This window comes from Camponotus vicinus, unplaced genomic scaffold, assembly GCF_025532165.1.
Source record: "Camponotus vicinus isolate PSW18456_S1 unplaced genomic scaffold, iyCamVici1.0 SCAF_3, whole genome shotgun sequence".
In the NCBI taxonomy this organism is placed as follows: domain Eukaryota; kingdom Metazoa; phylum Arthropoda; class Insecta; order Hymenoptera; family Formicidae; genus Camponotus; species Camponotus vicinus.
This window is the reverse complement of record NW_028141967.1, coordinates 24329529-24349370: the sequence shown is the minus strand read 5'-3', so window position 1 is coordinate 24349370 and position 19842 is coordinate 24329529. Positions and strand designations below refer to the sequence as shown.

At 28.6% G+C, this 19842-nt stretch overlaps 2 protein-coding genes across 4 annotated transcripts; both read left to right on the top strand.

Annotated features, from left to right (window-relative positions):
• The first annotated feature begins 2047 nt into the window (after positions 1–2047).
• LOC145969179 (PAX3- and PAX7-binding protein 1) lies at positions 2048–9843 on the top strand. 2 transcript variants are annotated; one of them, XM_083095071.1, is made up of 16 exons: positions 2048–2887; positions 3159–3337; positions 4063–4222; positions 4525–4657; positions 4745–4902; positions 4988–5070; positions 5147–5346; positions 5474–5663; positions 6675–6795; positions 7285–7473; positions 7589–7788; positions 7862–8012; positions 8159–8354; positions 8458–8656; positions 8811–8929; positions 9517–9843. In XM_083095071.1, the coding sequence occupies exons 1-16, from the start codon at positions 2713–2715 to the stop codon at positions 9566–9568; spliced, it is 2505 nt and encodes an 834-aa protein (XP_082951197.1). In that variant the 5' UTR covers positions 2048–2712; the 3' UTR covers positions 9569–9843. The 2 variants fall into 2 exon arrangements, with proteins under 2 accessions (XP_082951197.1, XP_082951198.1); XM_083095072.1 differs by having other exon boundaries at positions 2368–2887; positions 4525–4624.
• A 637-nt stretch (positions 9844–10480) lies between these two features.
• Positions 10481–19793, top strand: LOC145969173 (uncharacterized). Of its 2 annotated transcripts, none has more exons than XM_083095062.1 (22): positions 10481–10641; positions 10994–11226; positions 11900–12145; positions 12275–12433; positions 12551–12693; positions 12880–13027; positions 13116–13300; positions 13437–13756; positions 13908–14083; positions 14267–14484; positions 14789–15008; positions 15104–15305; positions 15390–15606; positions 15751–15908; positions 16191–16333; positions 16447–16580; positions 17346–17472; positions 17806–17988; positions 18072–18401; positions 18584–18839; positions 18994–19273; positions 19456–19793. In XM_083095062.1, exons 1-22 carry the CDS (start codon positions 10611–10613, stop codon positions 19628–19630), a joined length of 4284 nt encoding a protein of 1427 aa, XP_082951188.1. In that variant the 5' UTR covers positions 10481–10610; the 3' UTR covers positions 19631–19793. The 2 variants fall into 2 exon arrangements, with proteins under 2 accessions (XP_082951188.1, XP_082951189.1); XM_083095063.1 differs by having other exon boundaries at positions 10627–10716.
• Positions 19794–19842: the final 49 nt, after the last annotated feature.

The following is a 19842-nucleotide window of genomic DNA, read 5'->3' as shown; positions in this document are numbered from 1 at the left end:
CGCGAATTTTAAATCTTGATTTATCTTATAAAAATTCGCAAGTAAATCGGTCGGTGAATTGTATATTCGCAAACATTACAGACCTCAACTGATTGTTGAAATATTTTTGATTTTTTATACTTACGTGATAATAATTATATCGCGCTCGTGTCTATTGAGAGCTTCGATTATTATATTATAAAAATTATACGTATTGCGATCAAATATTCCGCATATTATGGACTTATTTATTCGTCGCGTTTTCCCGTGAATTCGAGTCGCGATTTATCTTATAAAGATTAGCAATTGACTCGGACAGTGAGTACTGTATTTGTTAATATTACAGACATCAAATTGTCTGTCAAAATATCTTCGCATTTATGTGATAATTATATCGCGCGCGATTATAATGTCTATTCAGGCGCTTCGATTATTATATTATAAAAGGTATACATATCACAATCGGATATTCCGAATATTATCGATTTATTTATTCGTCGCGTTTTCTCGGGGATTTTAAATCGCGATTTATCTTATAATTTAATCGTTGACTTATACATTGAAGCTTTATTTATCTTTCCACGTCTTTGAATATTGTTTTTAATAGTTCGTGCAAAATGCTGGTAGTGCAAATATTTTCTTCTATAATTTAAAAGACGATCGATAACTTTATTAATGACTATTTTAAACTTGATTTTTTACATTATTTAAATCTTATTAAACTCTACAATTACATCGATTATTAGAGGGACTTTGAAAATCATTCGTTCTGTTATTTTCTATTATACGTGGCCACAACGCGATTTTTAATTATATTTTAAAGCTTATAGAGCTCATTTCATCTTATTCAGCTAATCATGCGCGAAATAGGATATGTATTTTATTCTCAATCGTGAAATTGGTATAAAGTCGCGTATTAATCGCAAATAAATCGGACAATGAATTTTATGTTCATAAACAATACGGATCACAAATGTTTGCCAAAATATCTTCATCTGTCATCATCTGTGTGATAATAATTATATCGCACGCGTGTCTATTGATGGTTTCGATTATCATATGATAAAAATTATGCGTATCTCGCAATCGAATATTCCGATTATTGTCGATTTATTTATTCGTCGCGTTTTCTCGCGAATTTTAAATCACGATTATTTAGTAATCTATTATTTAGTAATTTAATTGTTGATTTCGAAGTTTATTCTATCTTTTCATTTTGAATATTTCCTTTGATAATCTATACAAAATGCGCTAGTAATGCAAATACTTTCTTTTACAATCAAATAAACGATCAATAATTTTATTAATGACTCTTTTGATCACGATTATTTACGTTATATAAAACTTATTAAATTCTATTATTGCATATCTATTATTAATACTAAATGTCGCGTAATTAATCTTCGCTGATCAGTCTTGTGTGGACTATGTAAAAATTTTTAGTAAATTTTATATTATACGTATATTTTGAACATTTTCGTGTAATAAATTATTCCATGTAATAAATTATTTTGTATTAAATTTCGAATTATATTTTATATTAAATTTGTATTATATTTTGTCATATATTTTGTAATATGTATTTAGCATAAAAATATTATGTTGGTATGAAAAAATAATGTTAGCTATATTAATATGGAACATATGAATTCTTTATATTTTATATAAAGGAAGAGACTTAAAATATTTTGCAACATTTATATTTTTCGAGTCTTAATTATAAAAACTTCAGAAGAATCAGTGATTAATTTGACAAATTCTATGTACATGACATGTATTAATAATTAAATTTTTAAATAATTAAAAAAATGATTGATAAATATCAAAGATCAGTTTACTGCTAATTATGAAGATTTATAGAAATACGGTTAAAAATGTTTTTATCCCACAGCAGGCATTTTGTGTTTTGTAAATAAAAAGATATAAATATGACAATGAATATAGAAAAATATTTATTTCATCTTTGAATATTACAGTATCTTTCGCGATTGAATAATTTATTTACTATCAATTTACATACATAAGTATCTTGTTATATAGCACTGGTGCCACCGGCATTTCGTGCACATAGCACGGAACAAAACCAAAAATTGTGCGCATTACATATTACCCTCTGAGAATATTCATGGAAATTGGCTTTGTAGTTCATGTCCACGTTTTCAATGTCCATAGAGGGAGTATCGCTTTCAGGGATCAGCTAAAAGCGGAATGGCCGCATTCAGCGGACTCAACCGCTAAGTAGCAATCGAACATGATTGGTTCCTACTCTCAGGTCCGACCAATCAGCGTCGAATTACATCGGAAAATCTAGTAATGTTGCCTAACTGTTGAGTCCGCTGAATACGGCCATTAGTAAACCTAGGCATCGATCGATACGAGTGGCTATGGCGTGAGTGCCACTTGCAACGTGATCAAATGGGACGCTCCCGGAAAGAGTCGTATCTTACAAATGTTGTGTTTCATGATTGAAGCGTAGTACGTTCCGTCCAGCTTTGTCAGCTGCCCACGGTTTGCGTCAATTTTCAGTTCGTTTCGTCAAGTGCCGTGAATATCCATTGATATATAAGGGAAAAGTTAATCCCGACTTATTCCGCTGACTCAATGATGCGTATTCTCCCGTGATGCGATACATTCCGCTTGTTACTCTGCGTCTTTAACTGTAACGAGTGTACGAGCGATTTGATGATCGTTGCCGTTATCGGGGAGAGAACGACGTGTTGACGCGTTGATACAATGTCATTATTCAACAAACCGAAGCGAAATATACGCCGACGTCCTTTCAACGATGAGGATGAAGATAATGAAAACAGAATGGAAGTGGAGGACGCGCAGCCTGTCAAAATTAAGACGAAGAAGAAGGATAAGCCAAAGCAGACGCTCCTCAGTTTCGGAGAGGAGCTGGAACAAGGTTTATATACATATATATCGGTCTCGTATAAAATATGTACAATTATCGTGCACAGTAAATCTGTCTTGGCTTTTGATGAAAATATAATGTTAACGCATAGAATAAGGTTTTACAGGGATATCTTCGTAACAAGATCTGCGATAACAAGAACAAAGATGATGCTTTGTTTTAATATATAGACATAATTGGTGCTATTTCTGCCAAATCTATTATTAAATATTGTACGATAGAGTATATTTTGATTGAAATTGAAAATTGAAATAAATTACAGGGGACGACGGGGAAGTTTTTATAGTCAAGAAATCATCGAGGAGCAAAAAGCTGATGAAACAGCTAGATCACGAGAGGAGGAAAAAGAAAGGTGAAGAGAAAATGCAAGTGGACACTGAGCAAGCGAATAAATCCATTAAGCAGGAAAAAGATTTAGAGATAAAGACAGATGATCTAGTAGTAAGCTATCTCTATGATGTTTTATTATTATTAGCATTTCTTCAATTTAAGTAACTTATCATTTAATATAGAAGGTGTTTTTCACATCTCTCTTCCTAATGTATTGACTAATGTTTCAAGATTTGGAACAACTGTGGGAGTACAACGAGAAGACACATTTATAATTTAAATGTCATTTTTCACACAATGTGTTTTTATAAATTAACACCTATATATTAAAAGCATTGTACTCGCAAATATACAAGTATTCTTCTTTTTCTTTATTAAATTTAGACAAATACAAACGTATATTATGGTCGCTTGAAGTATATTACTTTTTATGTAATATTTTTCTGTCTTATCAATTATGTGTACTAGCAAAAAATATGTCCGTTATAAAGATTTTATTTCGAGTGCTCCTTGAATTATCTGATCTTGACTCTTTATTATCTATCTTGTATTTATATATACACAATCTCTCATCTTGCAGTAAGCTGATTTTATTATAAATTAACATAATTTTTGATGTGGATATCTTTGTATCTTAAATTATTGTGTTAATATACATGTACTATGTTAATATGAGAATACATTTACATTAATTTTGGATTAATGTACATTAAGATTGTACTTTGCAAATCTCTTTTCTTGTAGAAAATTTCTAACGTGTGATATATTTTTACAAATTTTGTCACTTGTGTGACACTATGTATCTTTACTAAATGATGAATAATCTTTATTGCTAGGTTAAAATAAAAAACACAGGACCCCTGATTTTGAATGGACGTGCTGCATTGGCAGCAGGAAAGGATGACTATACATCGGATGAAGAGGAAGATGAGTCTTGCAGTCACAAATTTCGGAAAAATACAGATAAAGCTGAAACTGTTAAGATACTACTTGAAAGTACGTAATTTTTTTTATTATTTATATAAGTTACAATATAATATAAATATTTTGACATGTATTTCTAGCATTTAGATTAAATGAAATTTAATTGTTATGTGTATATTTAATCCATTTTTTTAGATGAAGCTGAAATAGAAAGAAAAGCATTTGCTTTGTCTTTTTTTTCAGATATTAAAATTAAGTGGTATTATAAATCATGCATATGTTATAAAATTATTGGCATATTATTTTGATTTAATAGTAAAATATTTTTATATTCCTAAAAATGTGATAACATTATAATTATTAATATCATTTAGGTGGATGTATACCTGATGCAGCTATGATCCATGCAGCGAGAAAGCGTAGACAGAAAGCAAGAGAATTGGGAACTGATTACATTCCTATTGAAGAGCAAAAGTACATTTCTTTATTAAAATTATTAAAAATTCAGTAAATAGAAAATTTATATATACATCTTACATTATATTAATCATATACTTATTAATAATACTACTTGTAATAAATTTATATTTATAGTGATGACAAAGGCAAATCTAGACTAGTACGAGAAGAAGATCACGATCGAAGTGACGATGACGATTCTCAAGATCGACTTGATATGACTATCAACACAGAAGCACGTGATAAGGAAAAAAGGAGAGAAGCATTTCTTGCTTCTCAAATTCCAATGAAATGTGAATCTTTAGTTATATTTATTTATCAATTAACTTCCAGGATATAATAGTTAAATAATAGAATTTAGAACGTATTTTAATTTAGTTTCAGATAATGAAAGTGAACACGAAAATGAAGAAGAAGAATGGGAAGCTCAACAAATACGAAAGGGTGTAACCGGTGCTCAGGTAAAAGCACAATTCAATATAAAATACGTTTAGTAAAAAAAAATTTTTATACAAAATAATCTTTTATGATATACAGATTGCAGCAGCACAGCAGGATTCTATGTTACAACAACAATATACAATGGGTATGAATGTTAATCAAATGATAGGATCTGGTGTATCGTTAGAAATGGTATTAATGCCTGCACCGCCGCCACCTCCGTCCATTCAACCACCAGATCCAACTAAGATCGTACCCCTTACACCACAAGAAGTTGTGAATAGGATGCGCGCCAGGTATGCTTTATATAAAATTAACATTTAAGATTATTAATATATATTTTAGGCTTTAAACTAAAATAAAAAAAATAAAATTTATATAATCAGAGTTTATATTTAGAGAGAATATTATTGTTGGTTAAAGGTTGGACAGTTTGAAAGAGGTACATAGACGACATCAGCAAGATCAGGAACGTTTAGAACAAGAATTACAGCAAACCATGAAAGAATTGGACGAAGGCGAAGTCCGTACACCGCATTACGCACAACGCTTCAGATATTACCAAGAGTTGCGTGGGTATGTCACTGACTTGGTAGAGTGTCTTGATGAGAAGGTGGGTTGATACGCTGTCACGTTTGATTTATGTGCACTGGGGTTTATCGTACAATATGTCCAGCTGGCAGAGATTCCCCAGCTCCAGTAAAGTACCAGCAATTTTATAATTAATTATTTAAAATTGCACTGAGTTTGTTATGTAAAATCTCACTATATAAAACTACTATACATTTATAAAAGCATTGATAAGTCAGATTTGATTAGGGAAATTATCACATGCTTTTGGTTATTATAACTATATTATGTTTATATTTCACATAAACATAAAATATCTAAAGTGTAGGAAAAATTTGTGATCTTTTACTTTTTTGATATAAATTGTAACTCAATTTAGCTGCAACAATCCAAAATATTTATATATATAAATTATTAAAAAAAAATACTTATTTAGTTGTTTATTTAGATTTGCTTAGATCAATTCTTCGAAACATATTACACAAATATTATTGAGTGTATTATCTAAATTAATCTAAATTAAATTTTAGTTAGAAGCCAAATATTCTGTAAAATATACTTCGTTGGCATAATTTTTCATAATTTATTTTTATAAGCATCTTGATAAATAAAGCAGAATAATTAAATCTTTTGAAGTAATTTTTTGGCACTTTAAGCACTAAATTAAAGGAGATGTGTAATACATGTTTCTATTGCCGGGGGTCATTATCTTCTCTGTATTACATTTACTTTTACACATATATCTCATAAAAAGATGAAATTTATTATACATATAAAAGCAATTAACAAAAATTAACTTGATCGTAGAATAAATAAATATCTATTTTGGTAAGTAAATAAGTTTATCATTAATAAACAAAGTAAACAAAATTGTAATAAACACATTTTTTAAATAATTTATAAAATTGCCGATCAAGAAAAAAAAAAGTTAATATTTCCTAAATTCATTATCTATCATCATATTTATGAAATCATTAAATTAGATATGATCAATTTTGTATAATGGAATATATTTACATCATGAATTTACTTAAATATATAATTCTTTTGTTAGCTTCCTCTGATTATCGAGTTGGAACGGCGCTGGTTAGATTTGTATGGCGAACGTTCGATCGAATTGATGGAACGGAGACGACAGGATACGAGAGATCAGGCAGAAGAAATAACGGCAGCAAGTCAGTAAATATGTTTCTATACTGTTCAATATATATATATATATATATATATATATATATATATATATATATATGTACATACATATATATAGATAATTGATAGAACTTGATATAATTGATTGGCAATTATTTTCATAAAAATTAAATCAAAATTGACATAAGAGCCACAGCGCGGTAGTTGGGGCACAGGGGAAGAAACAACACTTCTTTCTTATTGATTGTTGTTTATTTCAAATATTTAATTGAAATTTATTTGAAATAAACAACAATCAATAAAAAGGAAGTGTTGTTTTTTTCCCCTGCGCCGCGCTGTGGCTCTTGTGCCAATTTTGATTTAATTTTTATTTATTTGAGCCTAATTATTAATTTTAATTATTTTCATCTTTTAATTGTTTAATTTTTATGTTCGATTTGTTTAAATCATTCTAATCAAAAGATTTCACACAGATTTTTTAACGGAAAAATTCTACAATTCTTTTTGTCTTATAGGAGGGCAAGCCATGAGAAGAGGACCGGAAGTAGAGGCTCATGTACGACGAGCTACAGAAAGGGAAGGTAGAAGAGCCCGTCGCAGGAGAATGAGAGAATTAGCTTTAAATATGCCAAAACATATCGATGGCATGTCCAGTGATGATGAAGTTACCGAGCAACAAAATCTCGCATTTAAACAAGCAAAAGGTAATAGATTTTACAAAATTTTGGAATCCTTAAAGTTTTTATTTATGTGTTTTTAACGTATCAGTATTATATTATACACATTTTATCACTTATATATTTTTTCACTTTATTTCAGATGAAATTGATAATGATTGTAAAAACATATTTTCTGATGTTATGGAGGAATATTGTACAATACGTGGTATACTTTCAAAGTTCGAATCGTGGAGAGAGACGGACATAGACGCTTATACAGAAGCTTATGTGTCGTTGTGTTTACCCAAAATTATTTCGCCAATTATCAGATTACAATTAGTTACTTGGAATCCAATTATGGTAATTTATTTATTCTTCTCGAAGAAATAGCATTATCAATATTCATAATTAATTTTTCGAATTATTCTCATAGGAAAGCGCTGATGTAGAAAGGACAAAATGGTACAATGCATTGCTTTTATACGCTTTAGATAGTAAGGAAACAGAGGAATCGTTGAAGCGAGATCCAGATGTTAGGTTAATACCATCCACAATTGAAAAGATCGTAATACCAAAATTAAAATGTAAGGATTACTTTTTTTATATTACTATTTATTATTTACTTTAGTTACTATTTATGAAACTGCTAAGAAATAAAATAATTCTATTTATAATGTACTTAATATTTTAATTTATATTTGATATATAATATATATACTTCATGTTTCAGCTATTATTGAAAAAATTTGGGATCCAATGTCGACATCTCAAACGTTACGACTTGTAGGGGCTATAAATCGTTTTGTCAAAGAATATCCAAATTTAAATGACACGAGCAAACAATTGGAAATTTTATTTAATACTATTTTAGATAAAATTAAGGCTGCTGTTGAGAATGATGTTTTCATACCTATTTTTCCAAAACAGTCAGTATATTCTATACGTATAAATATATATAAAATTAAGTTATTGTTAATATTTTTCATCATTACATCTTTTCACTAATTTTGACATAAATTGTCATTCTAGAGTTTTGGATACAAAACATCAATTTTTTCAAAGACAATTTGCAATGGCCGTCAAATTGTTACGCAATTTACTAAGTTGGCAGGGTCTTCTTGGAGATATGCAATTAAAAAATTTGGCATTAGGATCACTTTTGAATCGTTATCTTCTCGCCGGATTACGAGTTTCTTGTCCAACTGATGCTTTATTTAAAGCAAATATGGTAATATATTTGATATATATGTTTATAAAATATATTTCATGTATATATATATATATATATATATATATATATATATAATATAAAATCACGAATCACGAATTATTATCATATTCAAAGACAGTTAATGAGTAAAATATTTATCAATGAATATTAGATCATGAGTACACTACCAAGAGCATGGCTACAAGGGGAAACTATAGAACATTTGAGAATGTTTGCTGCCCTCATTCAACAGCTTAGCGAACAGTTAGATCAAGCAAATCCTGCACATAAGTAAGTATTTATTAATATTTTTCTGCGATTGATGACGCATTTTTTCGTGTTGTGAATCGCCTAGAATATACAGGGTGGCCCACGTAAAGTGACAAATATGTAATTTGCAATTAACAATTACATATATTTTCTTCGAAACAATTGTGTGTTTTCTTTACACCAATTGATTCCTCTCATTATTTTGTGCATAAAAGTATTAAGGTAAAATAATCGAAAAATGAATATTTTACAAGATATTTTACGGTTTATGTAAAATTAAGAAATTATTTCAAGCCTCATAACTCGAAAAGTACTTAATGAAAAAATACTTCATTATAGTGTTTTGGAAAGCTCTCGAGATGAGCTGTAAGAATATGTAATAAAAAGTAGGCAGTTCCATTTAAAAAATTGAAGGTGACCTTCACATGGCCTTCAAGTAACCATTCAAGGTCAAATTAATGACACCATCTTATATCCCCCTTGAAGCCATACAACTTTTGTCTGAGACATTTTTCTCTAAAATGCTTCGTTTCCGAGATGTAAATCTGTAACACTACGTGGGCCACCCTGTATATGAACGCGTCTAAAGCAAGATTCGTATGTTGCAGTGAAGCCTGGGAATACGCCAAATCCATCTTGAAAATAATCAAGCCATTATAATACGTTAATTACATTATATAATGTTTTATCGTCGATAATGTTTTATCAAATTTCTTGCTTTAGACCACACTACTATGCTTGTTAATAGTTTTATACATATAATACAGCAAGATCTTGTACATGATACATTGAAGTAAATTTTTGAATGTATAGTATACGAAAAGATACAATTTTGTATAGTAATAAACTAAAATGAGAGATAACTTAAGACATGATATATTTCCCGGATATGATTGTATATAAGAGATAAGTGAAAAATAAATTTGTAAATAATATATTTAAGCGTTCAAGCCCTGATTTTAAGAAATTATCGTATTTTTATCATAATTAAAAAAACTAAAAGAATTGTGGGTATTTGCTTATATTAATATAAAAATAACACAAATTTATATTTGCATACATGTGCGTATGCACATATACATATTCTATAACAAAACTAGTTAAAACGTGTATTATCATTATAAATTTATTATGAAGCAAATATTTTAATTTCGAAAAAAATATAATATTAATATAAATTATTATTAGTCAAATTCATAGTATATGTGCATATAAAGATGATCATTTGAATTAATAAATTGAACGCATTCTTTCACTTGATTATTTTTTCTAGACAAAAAAAATGTAGATAAATTTTTTACCAATAATAATAAAATAACTATTGAAAAATGAAATAAAGAGGAAAGAAATTATTAAATATGTATTGTCCTATTCTCTTTCAGAAAAATTTCTCCCCATATATTTTTGAAGAATATTTTTTTAACTCTTCAATTGTTTAAATTAATTATATAAACTTTATATAAATTATAAGTTACTAATCTTTACGTAATTCATAAATATAGAATTGATTTATTATTTCAATCTATAAAAAAATACATTTAAATTAAGATATAGATATACTTTATATGCTATCTGTGTTATGAAAGAAAAAGAAAGAAAAAGGATCAGCGATATGTAATATTCATGCGAGCCACACATACACATATGATTGAAGATAATATGTTGAGAGTGTAATTTATTTTATATACATACGAATAACTATATGTGTATTCGTAGGTCAATGATAAGAATTGGTAAGGGTCATTCCTTGACTTGTATGAACTCAGTTTACTTTTGAACTACGATCAACTACATCATGCAACTCATGGGTATACGTTTATATTATTTTTTATATTTTAAAGCATTTTCTTTAAAACAAAGAAATGATCGAAATTTATATTATTGCAAGCAAGCGCGAGAGATATATTTATAATAATATATTATATTAATGTAGAAAAATAGTCTATGCATTCTTTTCCATATTGCGAGTATATTGCGAGTTAATTTTTATGGCAACGTGCGTTCAACGTCGGAGAATAGAAAATGATAATTTTTGGAATATATCTGCAAAAGCGAAGACGTGAAAAAGAAAGTCTTATTTTACAGATCCTAATCATATATCCAGACTAGAGCAAGGAATAAGAAGAACGTTATTCATATTTTTACTTTTAAGCAATGGAAATGTCGCGCAAAATTTATTTAGATCTGGGAAGGAATATATATATTCTTATAACGCTACGTCGAGTACCGGTGTATTAGTACCCTCCAACGCAGCTTCCTCATGGAATCTCAATGGCAAACTCGTGATTCAGGCGGAAGATGATTATGTCACAGTACAGGTAAAAAGAAAGTAAAATTTAAAAAGAATAATAAACATTTGAATTTTTTATATTCTCTTGTATTTTTTCCACTATAAAAACTATTATATAGTTTTTATAGTAGAAAAAATACAAGAGAATATAAAAAATTCAAATGTTATAATAAATAAAATAATAATTTATAAATTATAAAATAATTTCTAAATATATAAATACATATATGTATATATATATATATATATATATATATATATATATATATATATATATGTATTTATATATACTATAATTAATATATTAATATTTATATATATTAGAGGCAATTTTGTACATACTTAAATTATTTATTCAACTTATAAATTTATATAAATTTACTTTTAAATCCATTTTTATTTATAAAATTAAATTATAAAAGTTAATTATTTAATTAATTGTAACTCATTTAAATTCTTAATTATTCTACATTTTGATTTGAAATTTTATTTAATTAATTTTTTAATTATTATCTATTAATATAATACTCAACAACAATACATAAAATTATAAAATTAAAGTTTTTCTACTCGTGGATTATCAATTTAACAAACAAAAATAATTTTATATATATATATATAAAATTATTTTATAAATTATTTTACCACATTTGTGTAAGTTGATATAATATATCTCGAATGTTTGTTTCTTTTTCTATTAGCTGCAATCGTTGAAAACAAATATGTGGAATGGCAATGTAAAGGAGCCGAGCGAAAATATTGATATTTACGATAATACTGTAGATCTTTTAAGACCTTTCCGAATGTCGTATAACAAAGGACTCATCGAGAACTTTAGCATCGAAACGGAAGCGGTATGGGCGACGAATATAAAACGTAGCATAGCTGGAATTTTACAATTGGATCTTTCTAGTTTGGAGAAGGAAGTCGCATTTCATTCTAGCGAGGTAATGATCATTTATATAAACATGCACACGATGTACATTGTGTAATGACTATGAACGTTATTTTATATATACATACTCATAAAAGTATAATATTATGATATATGCGTTCAACAAAATTATAATTTACAGATAAACCATTATGGAAAATGTAATATAGATTATGTTGTAAGCTTGGAGGGGAATAATCAGCATTTGGTAAGAAAGTCAATAGATCCTCGGATATGTATTGGACATCCGTATCGTAATTGGTCTAATATTCCTAAAATACAGTGTACCAACGAGGATCAAGTACGTTATTATGTTAAGATATATTATTTATTTTTATTATTTATCTATTTGATTATAGAATTAAGTTATATTGCGTAATATATGTTATATGATATTTTCTGACACTAAAACTTTCAGGATCCTGTCCTGAAAAGTAGCGAAAGAGTGTATAAATTAAAAAGCGATGGACACATTCACGATATTCTTTCCGTCAATGCATCCGGGAGTATCTATGTGCAACCCTTTCAAAGTATGGGCGAGGCGCATTATCATTTTGTACAGTATGTTTCACAAGTTTTCTAAATATATACATACTTGTATTATTGAGTATTGATTGCAAATACAAATCTTTATATCATCAGATAAATATTTGAATTAATATTTTTTTTATCGCATCTAGAAATAAATTATTATAATTATTGCTTCTCGATAATGTCAATGAAATAACATTGCTTTATTTTATACAGACAAGCTATCGAATTATCTTCAGTAAAAGATATAACGAATAAGATAGTTACAAATAATTTACGAACTACTATTCTTCAACATGAGTTACCTGAAGCGGATTTGACACAAGGCAGAGATACTCCGGACAAAAGTTTTATCTTTAAATCTGTAAGTTTATACATATATATTTGTTTAAATTTTATTTTTTCGCTTCTTAATAGTTATTACAGTGAAATCTTTATTAATTTTGTTACAGATAAGTCGATTATTGGACCGTTTGAGCCACAGGCTCGAAAACCCTGGTTTGGATACCGAGATTCATAATCTGCACAACACGACGATATCCGTGCTTCTCTATTATCTTGATATGTTAGATCGTGTTGATCTAGGAAAAGCCTATAATCGCATTTCAGGAACTAGTTATAAAGAGGAAACGATACGGTACCTATATTGATTATTAATCATTTATTTTTGTTTTTATTTTTGCTCTCCCTCTCTTTCAACCTTCTCTTTCTCTTAATCTTTAATGTAATCTTAATTCATTATATAAATTATATTATATTATGCTTTATTGCAGGAATATGTTTCTCGAAGCATTGCCGCAAGTTGGGAGTACAGAATCCGCTCATTTCATATTGAATCTTATTCAGGATAAGAAAGTGTCCGATATATCCGCAATTCAACTTCTCATGCGGCTACCACTTCATTTAAGAAGGCCAGACGCTCAATTGCTAGTCAGTTTGCAACCGTTTCTTACACTACCGAACGAAATCTCCGCGGAAGTGCAAAATACTGCAATCCTCGCATATGGAACGCTGATATATAAAACCTGTTTGATGCATTGCCCGTATGAGATGTTGGATGATTACGTGCGTCTCTATCTCGACAAATTCACTGGTATATATAGGCTGTGCTAAAACGACCGAATATTCTTTTGATAGCAGATTGCATAATGATTTATATGCCTTTCGTTTCTATTAACGTATTAAAGTTTCCATATTGCTGAGAATTTTACACTCAAGAATGTTACATTCAATCCGTGTTACAGAAAGTACTCGATATGAACAAAAGATGGTCTGGCTGGAAGGCTTGGCGAATATACAGCTTGGTAGAGTCGTTGAGTTTCTAGAGCCAATAGCTAGCGACAATAATATCGAATCGCGACATTTTCGGGCACTCGCAGCTTGGGCCTCTATTCCTACAGCACCGTTGAGACCCGACGTGGTGAGCAATTTTTAATTAAGTAATCAATCTCTATTGCAATTTTTAATTAAATAATCAATCTCTATCTCTATTTAATTAAATATCACAATCTATATATGAATCTTATATATTGGAATTGAATATATATTATATTCATTATCATGATATAATGTTTAATTATATATAATAATATATTCTATGCAGATTTATCGTGTGTATTGGCCGATTGTGGTCAACAGAACCGAGCATTTAGAAATGAGAATTGCTGCATTAACTTTGCTCGTCGTGTCCAGTCCTACATCTAATAGATTAATATCCCTATATTGGTACATGCAAAGCGAGCCCAATCAACACTTGTACAATTACTTTTACACAATGTTAAAATCTATGGAACGTACCACTTATCCTTGTTATAAGCGCATGTAAATAGCACAAACTTATCAATCATAAGCAAAACAAGCAGCAATGTTATTTGAAAAAAATATTAATTTCTACATCAATTTGCAATTTTATATTATTATAAAGCATATAAATTAATTGCATCATGATTTGATTTATATTATATTATATTATATTATATGTATATAATTTAAACACTATAATTTCTATTATTAAAGTATGTGATGACATTGCTGCTATTTTTAATCTATCTAACATATTATGCATTTATTTAGATATTTTTACATCTAGTCTTAAATGTTAATTGTCACTATTGAACATTTACAGAGGCAGAATCGCGGCGCAATTTAGCCGCGTTCTTCGGAAACCGTCAAATAACGAATATCTCATTACCGGTAACTATCTGGTTGATTATCAAGACTCATCGAGGAGATTTGGCGCCATGTTGCATGGTGCTATCATAGCTAATCCTTCTACGAATATTCCTGAAGTAATTTATATAACTCTAAATAATTATGGCAGTGGAACGCATATTAATCATCTATCTGTAAGTACACTTTTTAAAGCCAAGACATCTATCTAATTTATCTCATCTTTTGCGAATACCGATGAATTTAATTACCATTTTTTTGATACATTAAGTTATACATCAAAGCAGAGGGTGTTTTTCACTCATTAGCGACTTCTTTCGACAAGCCGACAAACATAAAAGATATTCTTAAAGAGTTCAAATTAGATGAACGAAAAAGAGATCCTGTGCATTTAGAAGTAATTGCGCGCATTCAAGAAAAAACAGTGTTGTGCGTTCACTGGAATGAGACAAAGATAGTTGAGGGGTTGAAGTGTAAGAGAAAATTTATAATAAAATGTATAGTTATAATGTAATGTTACCTCATGTTATCTCATTAGTGTATCTATAATTTTCTAGATTTGTCTTCTTTATGGAATGATCTATATTATTTGTATTATAACATGGAATTCCATATTAATCAACAACGTATAAATGTACCATTGACAATAGAATCAATTCAAGCGACCGATCTCGGTACTAACGTTAGACTCGCGATGACGGCAACATCTTTGTTTTCAACGAGAGGAAATTTTACACGCGATTTTCCTATACGAAATAATCACGTCATTTTACGGTATACAAAGACATGTTTTATATGTTGTCACAAAATTTTGCTTTATATAATTAATTGTTAATTTTAAAATTAATTTATATATTTAATTGTGTCTTTGGTTTTTAAAATATTCTTATAAGTTTATATTTATTTAATATTTTTTAGCTCGTCTATTTATGGCATTGAAACGATAGAGAATTATAATCCGTTGGTCGATTTATGGCATAGTGCTGAAAGAGTCCAGTCGCTACATGGATATCTTCCTATTAATATTACAATCGGATTAGAAGAACGGCCATTTATTTCATATAATAATCTAGGAGGTATAAATTTTATTATTAATTTTTAATTTATTTATTAAATTAAAGATTAGTTATTATTTTATTAATTTATTAAAGATTTACATAATTTTCATTATGCTTATTAATTTGTATTATTTAACAATATTGATAAAAAAAAATTAGTCTGCATAAATCTTAATTCTATTTTTCTTAAACATTAAAATTTCATATAGTTTTAAAAATATTTAAGATTTTATAAATATCTTTTGACTTATATTCTTCTAATCTTTATATTCTACTACATTTAAAATTAATGTATTACAGAACATCTTAAGACAGGAATTACAGCACATGTTAAAACATTTACAAGTATTAAAGGTGCAGATGTTAAATCGAAGTTGAAGCGAGCTTGTCATTCATGTCCTGTATCGTATACAGTTGTAAAATCGCCTAACTCTAATCTACAGGTAAATATTACTTTAAATGTGCTATATTTCTTTTGCTATAAATCTACAAATGTATAAATTATTTTATATTAACATTAATGAATATAATCCTTTTATATTCCTTTTTTTTATAGACAATAGATATCCTCAACATTGAACTTCCTGAATTAGGTGGTCGGCTAAAAACGAAAGTATTTGATTGCGATAGTACGATGCTGTACGAGACATTGATTAACGACATTTGGTCCTCTCATCAAAGTAATTATCAGTAAGTAATATATCATTTATATGTATTTTTATCTATATTTATATTTATTACATTAATATACAGTATACAGTGTAATAATGTAATTTAGATCTATTACAATGTATATATACAGGGTGTATCAGACCACCCGTGCCAGCCAAATATCTCGAAAACCAAGAACGACAGACAAAAATATTTCAGACAAAAGTTGTAGGGTTTCAAGAAAAATGTAATTGTTAAAAAAAAATGTAATTGTTAATTGCAAATTACATTTTTTTTTCGAAACAATTTTGTGTTTTCTTTACACCAATTGATTCCTCTCATTATTTTGTACATAAAAGTATTAAGGTAAGATAATCGAAAAATGAATATTTTACAAGATATTTTACGGTTTATGTAAAATTAAGAAATGATTTCAAGCCTCATAACTCGAAAAGTACTCAATGAAAAAATACTTTATTATAGTGTTTTGAAAAGCCCTCGAGATAAGTTACAAGAATATGTAATGAAAAATAGGGGGTTCCATTTAAGAAATTTAAGATGACCTTCACGTGACCTTGACAACACTATTCAAGGTCGTACCAATATTACTATATAATACGTTACTTGAAACCCTACAACTTTTGTCTGTCGTTCTTGGTTTTCGAGATATTTGGCTGGCACGGGTGGTCTGATACACCCTGTATATATATATATATATATATATATATATATATATATATAAATGTTATAATTTATTGTAAAATATATCTTAAATCAATTGCATTAATTTTCATAATTATATAGATCCTGGCCAAATATGAAATTTATTTTAATCGGATTACATTTCTTGGATTACCTCACTTACATGCCACCAAGAGGTAGTTGTGGATTAGCTGCTTATATTGAAGCAGTTAAATCGACACCAACACAGGTTATTTATATTATATAATATTATATAATATATCTATACAGGATGTCTGGAAAATCGCCCACAATACTTCGGGAAGTGATTCGGGACTCAAAAAGAAGGAAAAAAAAAGCTATATAAACATAGGTCCGGAAAGAAGTCGTTTCCGAGTTATAGCCATTTTTATGTTAAAAGAATCGTAATTTATAGTCTGTTTGGCATCCCTTTTTAAAATTTTTTTTCCTTCTTTTTGGGTCCCGAATCACTTCCCGAAGTACTGCTGATTTTCCGGACATCTGTATATCATATTGTGTGAATTATATATTTATTATATACTTATATATATTTTTTTATTAGACAAAATTGGAATACATGCAAAATGAAAATCGTCATATTTTATCTTTGACACATCACGACTTACAATCTTCCGAGATTGTTCATCAATGGTTTTTGGCTGCATTATACGAAAGCACTAGCTGGGTATCGAATGTGATTAAAATCAAAGCGTCCAAAGTCATGCCTGGTGCACGCATATTGAAGGTAGATTTAAAGATTTTACATCTCACAATAAAGTTGAGAGTATACATAAGGGAGAAATTAAAATTTATTGATTAATTTGATAGTTTTGTGCAGAGATTGAAAATCACATACCATGGCAATGGGAATTCTTAAGCGATAAACCGAGCGACTTGTCTCGCATTAAATTAAATCTCGTTTGGGGATTGTCTGATTCTATAAAAGGAAAATGTAACGGATCTTCTATATCAATAAACTTAATTGGCGAAATTAGTGACGAGCAACTCGAAAAGAGCAAAGAAGCAAATTGGCCTTATGGCGAATGTAAAAAGGAATCTATTGGAAAAAAGTTTGTTCCTTACACAAGTTCTTGTTATGAAGCGTCAAGAGAATTGTCGACCTTACGGAAATATACAATCTCGGCGCAGTATGAAAACGTAAATAAAAAAAAACTAAATATATAAGTAAAAAGTCGGCAAATTTTTACGCGCAAGTTATAATAATGTATAATATTATACTTATCATAAGTTATAATAATGTATAATATTATACTTATCATAAGTTATAATAATGTATATTATACTTATCATATTATATTTTTGTAATGTGAAAACAACAGTTGCCGGAGAGTTTATCCAAATTAGTTTGGAAAATATACGCCTTCCACGATTTGATCGGCGGAAATAGCAGTAATGCGAGGAAGTCCAATGAAGTTGTGATAACCGCGACATTTCCCAAAGACTCGAATGTTGGTGAACTGAAACTCAACGGAGATAAAGTTGCTATTGAATATAATTCACGCTACATTGATCCTTTTCTAATACGAACAAGAATTCACAAATATATGGAAATGTCTTTATTCAAAATGTTTTCCAGTAAGTAATTATATTAATCATATAATAATCATCAATATATTTCACTGATTATTCTAATTTTACAATAATTTGTTCAATTCTAATGCATATGATGATGTAAATTTTATGATTTAAGTGTCAGAAATTGTTTAAATTAATGTTTTATATCTTATAGGTACATGCATCGTAACGTCAGATTCCATAAAATCTGCATACAATACGATTTATACCTTTGCTAAAAATAGCGAAGTGATATTACTTGGACAATGTTACGACGACAATCCCAGAGTCGCGTTAACTGCAACCAATAGTATGTATGGAATCAACATTAATTTAACCGACGAATCTGGAATTATACGGATTGTAGCCGACATGAATAAAGGAACTCTATATAATGCTACATCATCAATAAAATTGCAATCTGATTATGTATTTCATACACTAGGAACTAAAGTGTAAGTATAAAAGAAAATAATTTCTAATAATGTGAAGAATTTAAACATAAATTCATAATCTGTAAGGTTTATTTTAAATATATACAAACTTTATATTTACAATGAACCTTACAAATTATAAAATTGAATTATGCTCTTTAAACATAGTATTTATAAAACACATAATTTATTATCATGTATAGGATCAAAACAGGTGGCGAGGCAATTGATATTCTGCTACCTAATATTATTCTATATATACATTGGACGCAAGAGCAAATTTTACTTTCTTTCCCCAATCATGTGCTAGACTTTAGCTGTGGAATATGCACGCTCGACCATTCCAATGTGGATAGATTATATGAGAAATTAATTTAATCTACAAAATATATATATGATGTGTGTGTGTGTGTGTGTGTGTATGAGTGTGAGTATACATGTAATGAGACACGGAATGACAGTTTTTATTGACATTTGATATGCAAAGAAAATCAGATGTTAAAATATCGCATAATAAAATACAACAGTTTTTTATTTATTATTTAATATATATCTGAGATAAATGGTACAGTATACAAGAAAAGGATATC

Excerpts from the sequence above, each read along its gene's own strand:
- LOC145969173 (XM_083095062.1), top strand. The coding sequence starts at position 10,611 with ATGTGTATTCGTAGGTCAATGATAAGAATTG. Across the intron at positions 10,642-10,993 it reads TAGGTCAATGATAAGAATTG|ATCCTAATCATATATCCAGA; the intron begins GTAAGGGTCATT and ends CTTATTTTACAG. Across the intron at positions 15,607-15,750 it reads AATAATCACGTCATTTTACG|CTCGTCTATTTATGGCATTG; the intron begins GTATACAAAGAC and ends AATATTTTTTAG.
- LOC145969179 (XM_083095071.1), top strand. The coding sequence starts at position 2,713 with ATGTCATTATTCAACAAACCGAAGCGAAATATACGCCGACGTCCTTTC. Across the intron at positions 4,903-4,987 it reads TTCTCAAATTCCAATGAAAT|TTTCAGATAATGAAAGTGAA; the intron begins GTGAATCTTTAG and ends ATTTTAATTTAG. Across the intron at positions 8,657-8,810 it reads CTTTATTTAAAGCAAATATG|ATCATGAGTACACTACCAAG; the intron begins GTAATATATTTG and ends AATGAATATTAG.